The sequence below is a fragment of the Thermobia domestica genome, chromosome 18 (genome assembly GCF_964235325.1).
Source record: "Thermobia domestica chromosome 18, izTheDome1.hap1.1, whole genome shotgun sequence".
NCBI classification, from domain to species: domain Eukaryota; kingdom Metazoa; phylum Arthropoda; class Insecta; order Zygentoma; family Lepismatidae; genus Thermobia; species Thermobia domestica.
This window is the reverse complement of record NC_137471.1, coordinates 133396002-133408543: the sequence shown is the minus strand read 5'-3', so window position 1 is coordinate 133408543 and position 12542 is coordinate 133396002. Positions and strand designations below refer to the sequence as shown.

The window sequence follows — 12542 nt, the reverse complement described above, 5'->3', positions numbered from 1 at the left end:
TGGAGCAGCATTTAAGCCTTTCTTAAATAGAGAATTGGGCATACAACTGGTACAGAATCAGACCATCATGTGGAAATTATCCAGATCAGAAAATTTGAGGTAATCTACATGTGCACGATGTGAGGTAGTCAAGAAAACTAATTTCAGTAACGACAAAAGGAAAGTGTGTCGAATTGCGGTCATCATTGTTCTGATGTTCTCAAATTCAGTAAGCGTCTAATTAGAAGATGGTGGACAAAGTGAAGCCATACCGAACGTTTTCGCCGCAGTTCTTACATACAGATGTAAACAGAAGATAAACTTTGAAGAAAATTTTTGGCCAAATTACATGAAGATGAGAAATGTCCAACGAAGATATGGATGAGGTTACACTGAAATTAAACGGCTACTTGTACTTTATGGTTGTATGTATTGAAAGATGCAATGCACGTTAATTCGGAGAAGGACGTCAACGTATCAGGATTACCTTGTTTTGGATAACAATATCAGTCACAGTTATAATTGGGTCAGTACTCTATGAATATATTGTCAATTAGAATAATTGCTTGGAAGTCCTACGAACAGAATTGAAGCTTAGGGCGGTTGAACATTACGTTGCAGTTTACTTTCAGCAGGACGATACACAACCACATGTGTTTTGTGTCAGAATTGTTTGACATTCATTTCAGAGGGAGATGGGATGGATAAGTCGCCAGGGACTACTGGCTGCGTTGATCTATGATCTTTTTCCCTTCACGTTTCTTTTTGTAATATGTCCTTGAAAGATGGTGTGTACAGGAACAAATCTCGCAGTATTGATGAAGGAAAGTACGTAAAACCATTGGCTGACATTCCTGTCGGTTTGTATCAGTCATTTCCAGATGGCCAATTTTCGACATGGGAGCTCCAGACAAATACAATGAAGAAAGGGGATAAGAGAAGAATGGGGTAAGCAAGTATTGACAGTCTTCATGTAGTCGTGGATCCATGTGTAATATGCCTGCAAAAAACCATCGACTATGCTATGTTCTTGATAGTTGTCACTGCTGTCCTTGATAAACATCAGGTTATTTGCTACCTCCCTTTACCTCTCCGCGTGGTTTACGAAGAAACAGGAGCAGCGAAGTGTGGCATCCTAGTGTGTTCAATCGGAAATAATGGTTTATGTTCTAAAGACATGTCTCATTGTGGTTGGTAGGATATATGAGTATGTTTCACGAAATGAACATTATTTTGTTCATTTCACCAAATGTGTCGTATGACTTGTTGCAATCTTGGTGTTTCAGTTATAGTGTACTGTACTGTTACGTTCCATTATTATACGCTTACGATTGTCTATAAGAAATTGTACAATTCTAGTCCTGTAAGAATCCTGTGATGAAGAATTTGCTGCAGAGTACACGCATGAAAACAAAATGAAAAGTACTTACTTAATTATAAAATAAATAAATGAGGCCCGAATTAACCTTGTTTCCCTCTGCCGAATTTGAGATACTCTCTTTGAGATGGGAGATTTAAGTGCAGTCGTATACAGCTTTTCTGTGGATACTAAGGTATGAACATTGCTAGCGTAACCTAAAGTTCTCTTGATTTGAGTCGTCGACTTCTGTTCCGTGAAATGAAGATTATTCATTTCCTCTATCATTGGTATGTCTTCATTCATTAATTTGTGCTCTAATTGGATTTCCGTCCTCTTGATCCAGTGAACCAAGAACTAATTAGATCATCTTCATTCTTTGGAAATTACAAATAATAAACCGAAACTTTTATTAATGTATGAAACAGTAGTTACTTCACTTTGTCTGTGTGGAGTGGCTTTTGAATTGTTTACAACCTTATATAGTGTAAAATCAATACAAATTATTTCTTTCAACAAGCAGTCGTAATAAGAAACATACGTTAACAACAAAGGTTTTATCTGAAAAGAACTCCTTTGGATATCTCTGGTTTAAATGTACTAAAATAATGTTTCATTTTAAAATTATTTCCTAGTGAAGTTTTCTTTTTCTATGAAATACATGACTTTTAACAACTGTTCAGAGTGGGCAGGTTTAAACCAGATAGTTTTAAAATAATGTTTAAACGAATTCAATTTAGGAGCAAAATTGCCATAAATCGTGTAAATTTCATGGTGACGTTTTTACATACTTCAAAACCATCTAGAAAATCTTTCCTCATTCATTTCAAACCCAGGCAACATGAACGGAAGTGATTTGTTGAAATTGAAAGTATTTTCTGCTTATGAATGAATAGTTCAGAGCCAGAGTGAACTCAAATGATTCCTATTTTTATTCGCTTGAATTATTAATATGTAAATTTAATTAAGTTGCTGTATTTCTGACTCAATGAACTAACTTTAACTAAATTAGTTCTTCTGTACAATGTAGTCTTTTGAAATTGTCCATTTATATTAATGTATATAACTCTGTACATTGATTTTCACTTGTGCAGTTGTGTATCTTTTTGTCTTTCTGAAGTGACTCGTAAGATATTCACAAGTATGTATGATTAGTATAACGTATTTCTATTAGCTTTTCTCCATGAATGAGTCGGTAAATTCGTCGCCTTTGTAATCAATGGGTCCCGGACTCGAGTCCCAGTGGAGGATTTTTTCTCTGTTTCAAACCGAGTAGTGATTCGAATCCTACTTTAAGCTGTAGATCCCGTTCTTCATGACCCCGCTGTTGCATAAGGACGTTAAGGCCAAACGAACTTTCTTTATGTATTTGTAATCTAAATAAATAAAGCAAATCTGTTTAAACAACAACAAAAAACTTTTAAAAAAATGGTTTTAGTCACCTCTCCAACTATTTAAACAGTTTATTTCGTTCACTTGGAATTTGTATGCGTTTATGATTAATTTCTTTATATACATACGTGGATATACCAGGGGAAAAGGTCTCTTAAGGTTTAAACATTCTTGACCGGGAGACCGGGTTTTACGTGAGCCCCGAACCATGTATCCAGATCATCATTTAAGAAAAACTATCTCGCACCATACTATCTCGTTTTGAAGATTTGGTTTATAGAATTACGCCACGACTCTGGCAGCAAAAGAAAAATGTAGATTATCAATTAACTAGCAGCGTTCACCCCGCTTCGCTGGGGTCACCCCGGAACGCAATAAACGTTGTTACTTAGATAATTTTTACTTTTTCGCTTTCAAGTGATATGATAAAAACCATAGTAGATTGCAGTAAATGTTAACATTATATCGCCTGTCATTTATGTTAACCCGCCGAGTGACACGGTCATGCGGGTTGCATATAAATACGTTTATTTTTACCTATGATGAACTAACAAAGGATTTGTACGTTATGGGCACTTGATTGGTCAATTATCTCAAGACACTGGTAATTAAAAATTAAAGTGATATGATAAAAACCATCTAGGGTCCAAATCCTAATAACCCCCCAAAAATGAAAGAAATTGGTTCAGCCGTATTAGCGTGATGAGGGAACAAAGGATTTGTGCGTTCTCTTTTATATATAAGATAACTGATGTAAGGTCATGTTGGTATAAATATTGAATGTGATTTTTTCTCTTTTGTTTGCAGCGACGCCTACAAAAAGAATTAATGTCCTTATTGAAAGAACCACCACCGGGAGTTACTGTAGATCCTGACTTGGCGGGACAAAATCTTACACAGTAAGTAATTACTCCTTACAATAATTTGTTATCCACTCGCTACTTTATTCGACGTTTGTTAATACTTTGCAGGCTTGTTACTTGTTAAAAATGAGTACGTTAATTATTCCAGGAATTAGTTCATTCCTGGATAATCCTGGATAATCCTTCAACAAATTCGATCCAAGCAAGAAAGAAATAATTATTTTTCCTCAAAATGTGTGTTCTTTACTTTTTTTTCGGTTTATTTGAAACATTTCTTTGGGAGATCCGTTGCAGTAATTTGCAGTAGTGGATTATATAGCAATTTCTCATTTTCAAAGTGGTTAATACTTCGCCTTGTTAAGGACCATTATCCTCGTACTCACAGTACAGTATTTCTTCAAATCACATGCAAGACCAAAAATTTCTAAGAAAGTAAGTTCAAAATAACCTTATTGACAGTACTGGCAACTACATCTCTGAGCATTAAGTGAAACTTGCCTAAAATATGACCAAAAATATGCTTTTATATCACTTCGGGCCCAAATATGACTTAAATGTTAAATATGATTCAAATGTGCATTTACACACCGTCCGACAATTGAGTAATGAGACTGATTTTACTGTGACCAAAGATAATGTAATAATACGCGTTTATTATTCGAAGTATATCCCTCCTGCGTCAATACACCGAGTGGGACGCAACTCAGTTTGTAGTATGTTCCGTAATGCCGTTGTCACAGCTGGTTGGATGTCTTCAACATTGTCACAAAGTCGTTCTTTTAATGGTAACTTCAGCTTAGGAAACAGAAAAAAGTCGCAGGGGGACATTTGGAAAATGGGGTGTCGGGTGTGGAACGTTCACCATATTTTCATTTCTAATATCAACGCCCGGCTTATTATGTGAATTGTTATTGCGGAATTAATTTTTTTTTAAAATCAGTGAAAAGTGGCGAGAAGAATAGGAAAAAATGACCTCCCTGTTTTAAAAGAAAAATAAATGTTTTATTGCTGTAATAATATTATTTAAGAAAAACCATACTTCTATTATGTTGCTAATTTCCAAAACAAGTAGTTGACAAAACTACTAAACACAACACAGTTTCTTGTAGTTGCATGAGAAGCCTAAATACGGACTTGATTTTTTGTTGGAGATCATTTGATTCGAATCCTCTGTTAAGCTATAGAGCCATCTCTCATGTATTTACAATGTAAAAAAGGGACGTTTAACTCTCGACCTATTAATTCTTCAACAAAATTCAAAAGTAATCTGTTTTCAAATTCATTGTCTATTCGACGGTTTGAAGATGACGCTAAGAAATGCATAACATTGTCACACGCATACAGACATGTATATTATCTAGTCTTTAAATTGGTAAGATTTTTAACATTGGCTGTAATTTGTAAAGCTCTTCGCGAAGCATATTCCCTACTTTTATGTATTTTAGTGAAGAACTTAAAAAAACGAAGAGGAATAAAAAAAAATATTGAAAGTAAACCAGGAAGTGTCTATAAAATCTATCTATATCTATCCATATATATGAAAGTAACTGTGTTCGTGACTTAATAACTCTTGAAAACCACCCTACTGATCTCGATCAGATTTTCAACACAGATGAGGTTCGGGCCTGGGATTATTATTATTTCACTTTGATGGTGCAACTTAAGGAAGGAGGGGAGGAAGATATCGGGATCGAAAATGACCGATATTAGTGTCGAATCGATAGTTTTCGGAGTCGCTGAGATGAGTAGTGACACTTCCGATGCCGTTTAAATCCAAATTCAGCCCACAATAGTAATATTTTTTTTATTTGTATAGGTTACTTATTTTCTGATTTTTCATTATATTTTCTTTGTTTCTATCGATTTCTGAGCTCTTCAGTAATAGTAAAACGGGACTAATGGGACACATTTCTTATTTTAACCCAGCGAAGCTGGTAATTGACACGAGTGGTAGTATGTGAGCTAGTAATTAACGTCAAGATGTGTCGTGCAGTGTGTAAATTCGGGTCCCCAATGGTTAGAACATCATAAACTGCACACCCAAATTTGTGGTCGATTAGGGGTTTGAAAAAGGTTATATTAGTTTGCTTAATAGCATTTTGTACATACTATCTGGCTTCTTTCTACATTTTAATGTCCGTCATTCTCTGTAAGCTATTTCCTGAAGTTCAGAAAAGTAGAGGTGGGTTTAGCGAAGAGCCTTAATACATCTGGTTCGATTCACAGCCACACAAAAAAAGTTCCGTGCATCGGACCCCATGATATGGATTCAATGTATTTTGTTATACAGAATCGAAATTTCGAAACCTCAGGAAGATTCACCGTGTCTTTTTTTTATTTATTTATTTTAATGGGGCGAAAAACTTAAATGATTTTGGACAGTAGAGATAAATGTAACCCAGCCAAAAAAAAAGAAAAACTGTGCAGTGTACCCCAGGGTATGGGTTCGATGAATTTTGTCATACACAATCCAAATCTCGAAACTCGAGGACGATTCACCGTGTCAGTTTTTATGGGGAACAAATGTGGGTCCTCTTTATCTAAAATCGCTTATGATTTGGCCATAAAATAATTGACACGTTTAATTGTTCTTGGGTTTCGAAATTTGGATTCTGGATAACAAAATACATCGAATCCATATTCCGGGGTTCGCTACACACAGGGTTTGAAAAAACCCGGGTATTTTTTGAAAAAACCCAACCCACCTGGGCCCATATGGGTTTTTTCGGGTTTTATTATTTTTTTTCGGGTTTAATTGGTTTTTTTCGAAATATTTCAATTTCTTTGGGATAAAAATGCTAAAATTTGATTTACATTTCATGAGTGTCATTGTCAGAACTTGCAACAACTTTCTATTCACTGCTGTTTTGAAAACAATGCCGCCATTTTGAAATTTTATATTGGATCGCCGAAAAAATCTATACAGCAAATTTAGAATGTCTTGTGCTTCTACCCTCAAAATATCAACTTAAAAAGTCCGAAAATTGCACCTTGTAGCATGGATACCCGCTATTTTGAAAAATGGACGCCATTTTGAAATTTTATGCCGCCAAAATATATACAGCTAATTAAGTCTCTCGTGCTTCTACTTTGAAAATTTCAACTTGAAAGACCTAAAATTGCGCTTTGTAGCGTGGATATCAGCAGCGGCGCAAATTTGTCTTCAACATTGGGGGGACGATTAAGACGGTATATATATATATATATATATATATATATATATATATATATATATATATATATATATAATATGCGATGTACAATATATTTATGAAGGCGAAAAACAATGCTGAGGAGGATTACCCATGTCGGTCACGGTGTCCTCCACAGGGGACATAAAATATGACGACATTATTATTGCTTTATAACTTAAAATCCGACCGGCAACATTGAAAACTGTTTACAAGGGATGATCCAAATATGATCATTCCCTGTAAACAGTTTTCAATGTTGCCAGTCAGATTTTAAAGTTGTAAAGCAATATCGTCATATTTTATGTCCCCTATGTGGAACTCCGGGACAACATGGGAGGGGAGCAGAGTTGTCTTCAACATTGGGAGGCGGTCAGATTTGAGGCTTATTCTGGGAGGTATCAATTTCATCTCACTTTTCTTTGTGACAGTTGGACACAAATCAACACATTTCTTCCTAAAAGACACATTTCCAATCGGATTATTGAGGAGGACAGTTCCAAGATTGTAGGGGATATGTCCCCAACATCCCCCCGGGATTTTCGCCAGTGGATATCAGGTTTTTTTTTTTTTTTTTTTTTTTTTTTTTAAAGCGCGTCATTTTGTAATTTTACGTTGGTATGCTGCCAAAATCTAAACAGAAAATTTAGTGTGTGTCTGGTTTGTATCCTGAAAATTTAAAAGACCGAAAGTTGAACACTGTGTGGAAAGGCAGACAAATTAACAAATGTACATCGAGTCATCCTAGGAGCCTGAGTGACGTTCGCCAAATATGAATACCAAATAGCTATATTCATTTAAAACAAAGACATAATTCATCAAAATGTTTTAAATATTTTTCAACGTTAAATAAATGGTCTTATTGTTGAAGTTCACTTTCGATGCTTTGTGCATTCAATTACGGGAATTACCCGAGCACTTGTTGCAAGACCGTTCTTTTCCGAACATTAATTTAAAACAATTAACAAAGATGGGCCTATAATTCATATTTTATAAAGTAAATGTTTCAAAATGTCTAAAATGGAATGAAATATCCTCCAGCGTAAAATAAATAGATTTATTGTTGAAGTATTCACTTTCGATTCTTTGTGGGTTCAATTGCGGGAATTTCCCGTACACTTCTCTCACGACGGGTTTCCCCTGAAAATGCAGCTTGCTTTACTGTACATCGAAACTTCCATTAATACTGAAGTTTGAATGCAGCACTTGAAATAGTAAGCGTTACGTAGTCTTCGGAGCTCCGAGCATTAAGCTTCTTAATTTTGACAAGAATTTTTACGTTATTGCTAGTGTTGATTCTACAGAATGCTTATTTGAAGGCTAGCAACAAATGACTGAACTGAACTGTTGTTGGAAAACCAAATTTTACTGAATACTTTTGTTACCATCAAAGGTTAGAAATAATACTAATAGTTTTACTAATGTATTTACATATTTACTATTAGTACCGGCACCTATGACCTTAAAACCGTCAACGTATGAGGGATAACGTCCCTCGGCGACGCCGAGTCAGGTAACACACTATTCACGGAAAGTATTTTCTAAAATATACAATCGCTTACTTTACTTCAAATAGGCTATAAGCATAATCCGCACATTAATTTGTTCTACAATAATCTCAAGCTAAGGTGAGGTTTTTAATTAATTAATTAATTAATTTATTTATTTATTCAGTGCATTTAGAGCTTTATAAAGGTCTTATGTTGAATATTGTTGTCTATCTTAACATCTTAACATGAAAGCATATAATTCGCCCAAAGAAAGTTTAAAATCTGATAATAATAACTTTCAATGTGATCACCTTAGTTCTACCAATAATACACTAGCAAGAAAGTTAAAAAAATCCCAGGTGGGTTTTAAGATGGGTTTTTTCAGGTGGGTCCAACCCGAAAAAACCCGGTGGGTTTTTTCGGGCTGGGCCCATCTGGGCAAACCCTGGCTACACAGAACTTTTATTTATTTTATTTATTTATTTGTGTGACTATGTTGATGGAAACTTTCCAGTTTTGAAAATTCCTTTCTAACTTTTGTACTAATATATATTGTCTGCTAGTAAAAATAGCATAGAATTGTTTGTATTGTGTAAAATGAAACGTTGTTTCCGGAAAATTAAAAAAAAAAGAAAAAGAAAGAAAGAAAGAAATAGTGGTTTAGAAAAATTAGAACATGAAATAAATCTGTCATTTTCTTTTCTTTTCTTTTTTTTTTTTTTCGAACTTAACACACGCCACAGAATTCTTGGACGTGAGTGACGTAATCGTATGCAAAATTGTGGAAAACATTTTACGTACATAGCGATTCCTATTCAGGCATCTTTAATTAAGATCGGAAAATTTCTCGGAACAAATATAATGGAATGTTTTCCACTTTACTGAAGAGTATTTACGTGGTTGTTCATTGTTAAAGAGTTTATGTCAAACACATTATGAGTGTTCCTTCGTAGTGATCCGCCGGATTTTTTTTTTTTTTTTTTAAATACAATGTACAGTATGCTTTGAGATGTTTTTAAAATGGGAGTGTAGTAATTACAAGTTACATGTATGGAATGGGATTATACATTCCTATGGAATTATACTTACTACCTATCTATGGACGCAAATTTTAATTGGTTAGCATTAACCGACGATGTGGTTCGGATTCCACGTTAATCAGTAGGTCCACGTCTCATATAGCCTTGCTGCTGAAAGGGACGCTAAACTAAAAAGATCGAGATCATTAACCGACGAGTAGATAATCAATTTTGAGATCCAGGCTATTGTTGATGGTACATCTTATTTTCTACAAACAAACTATTTGCTGAGCAAAACAATATATTCACTTAAATAATAATAATAATAATAATAATAATAATAATAATAATAATAATAAAAACTGCATACGTGTGACAAGTTTTTTGTTATGTGAATATATTGTTTTGCTCAGTGAATAGTTTGTGATTAACTAATTTTCCAGTATTTTTTAATATGTAATTAGTCATCATTTTGCCTGTCTTGTATGTTCGTTGGTTCCAACCTGAAACATTGAGCCTAAAAAAAGTATTATTCTTGCGGACTTAAAGTAAGCCTAAAATTGCTGGAAGAGGGCTTACCAACAACAATAGCTATAACCACATTTCAGTTAATTGAACGAATACAGAATCTTTAGTTCCTTAGTCATTTTTTTATCAATTAATCATGATTCTTAAAAAGGTTAATTTTAATTTTTTTCATTGAGAACGTTGACATTAACTGAAATGTGGTTATTGCTATTAACTTAAGTTCATAGTTCAGTTTATTTCAGATATTGAGAAAGTATCATCCGAGTTTTCCATCAATAGCCATTGTGTTGTAATCGTTTAGGAGTTTTTTCTTTTTTTGTTTGTTTGTTTGTTCAGATGTTATATTTGGAACTTTCTAAACAAAATATCTTCAGTTTGATAGGGACGCTGTTATTGGTGCAAGGCACAATAAAGTCGTTTAAGGTTTTTAATAATTAAACAAGTACTCACCTAAAATTATATATATATATATATATATATATATATATATATATATATATATATATATATAATATAGAGGAACGGAGAGGGACCCAAAAGTAGGTATACAGACCTACATCGATCAAGTATGACGTTTTATTTGATTAAGTTAATGAATTTATTTTGTTTCGATTTTTTCCGAGCTTAAGGTATAAGTGAAAATAAATTAAGAACAAATAATGAAGAAATTAAGTTAACGTGTATGGATAAAAATAAGTAAATGATATAAAATGCCATAATTCAATCAGTGTGGGATTGTATACCTACTTTTGGGCTACACTCTATATATATATATATATATATATATATATATATATATATATATATATATATATAGAGAGAGAGAGAGAGAGAGAGAGAGAGAGAGAGAGAGAGAAAGAGAGAGATAATAAAATATTCTTTATAGAATTTCGGCCCTCTCTTGAGCTTTCCCTAGTAACATTACATCTCATTGCTTCTTTCTCCGTATTCAACGCGTTTCGATGAAGATTTTTCTGAAATATTTGAAGAACGCAGTTCATCCGAAAAACTGTTAATTTTTAGCGTAATAGTCCCCACTCTAGAGATCTATTCTTGAATGTTAAATTTTTAATTTATGAACGTCACTGTTAGAATACAAGGCTGTACTTACAGAAGCTATAGGTCATATATTCATAACAGAAGTGACTTACTTGTGCATCTGTGTTTGTAACTGTAATTGAATATTTCTTTCCTCTTTGGGAACGTCACCGAATCCTTACCTTCACATGTTTTGTTGCAGTTTTTGCTTTCTTTTAAAGAACAATTCGTATAGAGTATTACGTAGGCTTAATGTCGATGTTTGAGTACACTTGATCATTCTCTCTGTATTTTACGTTTTATATGTGGAATGTTAATATATCTTTGATTTGTTGATCTAGTATCGTTGTCCACATTCACGTTTTGACTATTGTAAACACTAATTTCGCGACATTGATCAAATCAATCAACGCGAATCACGACGGTGATCAAATAGCGAAAGAATGCTATAGAACAGTAGATTTTTTTTTATATATAAATAGGCTAGGAAGTGATTTGAAAACAATTCATGCGTTGAAAATGTGTTTTACATATGTCAGGATAAAAATACAATATGCATTAAGTATAGAATCCGCACAGTCATAAGCAGTGTGAGCAAATTGAACGAATACGGAATAAGGTTTTTCAGATATTTCATATACAAACACATTATATCCAAAAAAAAAAAAACGTTTTTAACTCTATACCAGTTCATTAATTAGCTATAAAATGCCACAATTAAAACCCCAGAACAAGTAATAACGCTGTATTTATTTATAAATTGTTATGCAATGAACTCGATAGTCCAGAACTCCTTAATGAGATTAGAATTAACATATTGTCATCGAAGGTAGCTTTTTTAAAATCAGTTGCCTTCAGCATTCTCTAATATGGTGAGTTCGTGCTTTTTTCAACAGTATTGTAAAATGTAATTCGACTCTTGATATATTTGACACAACAAAGAGGTTTGAAAAGATAATTATTAATAATGTAATTAGATGTACTACACGGGTGCATGTATAACAATTAATTCTTAACAGATGTAGTAATAACTACTAATAAATCTGTTATTTCAGCTGTTACTTTAACTGTATGAGTCTCATTTGAAGGGTACGGGGAAAAAACAAGGAATGTCCATGTATGTGCTTTTTCGGGTGCTTTGTCCTATCTGTTGCTGACTCTTGGTACTATTTGACTGTATATGCCATGCATGCGTAGATGTAGAAATGTTCATGTAAAAAGTGGCAAAAGATTTCATAACCCTATTCTGTGTACACAGTTTTCAATATTAAAACGCCGTTTTCTCGAAAATGCAGTTTTGCGACATTCCTTGTTTTTTCCCCTTACCCTTCATTTGTAGTGACAGTAATTATGGAAATGACTAATAGGCAAGTCCAGGGTTTGGAATGACATTTTGTTTCTTACAGAGAACAGTCAGTTACATTGAGGGTGACCCACTATAAGAAGGAACTTTTAATCATAACAATCTTAAATTAATAGAACCCACACTGAACCGCGGTAGCCATACAAACTTTGAACGTAAGCACTATGCTGCATACGGAAATCCGTACATGAAAATACAAAGAAGACAAATTGTAATCCTACTTACAAATTATTAGACACTTCATCCGTGCCCTATTGATTCTGTTTAGTACTAACATGAGAGCTCGAAATCAATCTCATGGACCTTTATAAGGAGTCTCTTC

The 12542-nt window shown here is 33.8% G+C and overlaps 1 protein-coding gene across 6 annotated transcripts in view; it reads left to right on the top strand.

Moving 5' to 3' along the window:
* LOC145675520 (ubiquitin-conjugating enzyme E2 W) overlaps positions 1-12542 on the top strand; it is a 146237-nt gene that overhangs the window by 103238 nt on the left and 30457 nt on the right. For all 6 annotated transcript variants that reach the window (XM_081745995.1, XM_081745996.1, XM_081745993.1 and 3 more), the window contains one exon: positions 3536-3627. In XM_081745995.1, coding sequence (XP_081602121.1) covers positions 3536-3627 — 92 coding nt within the window. The remainder of the gene's footprint in view (positions 1-3535; positions 3628-12542) is intronic.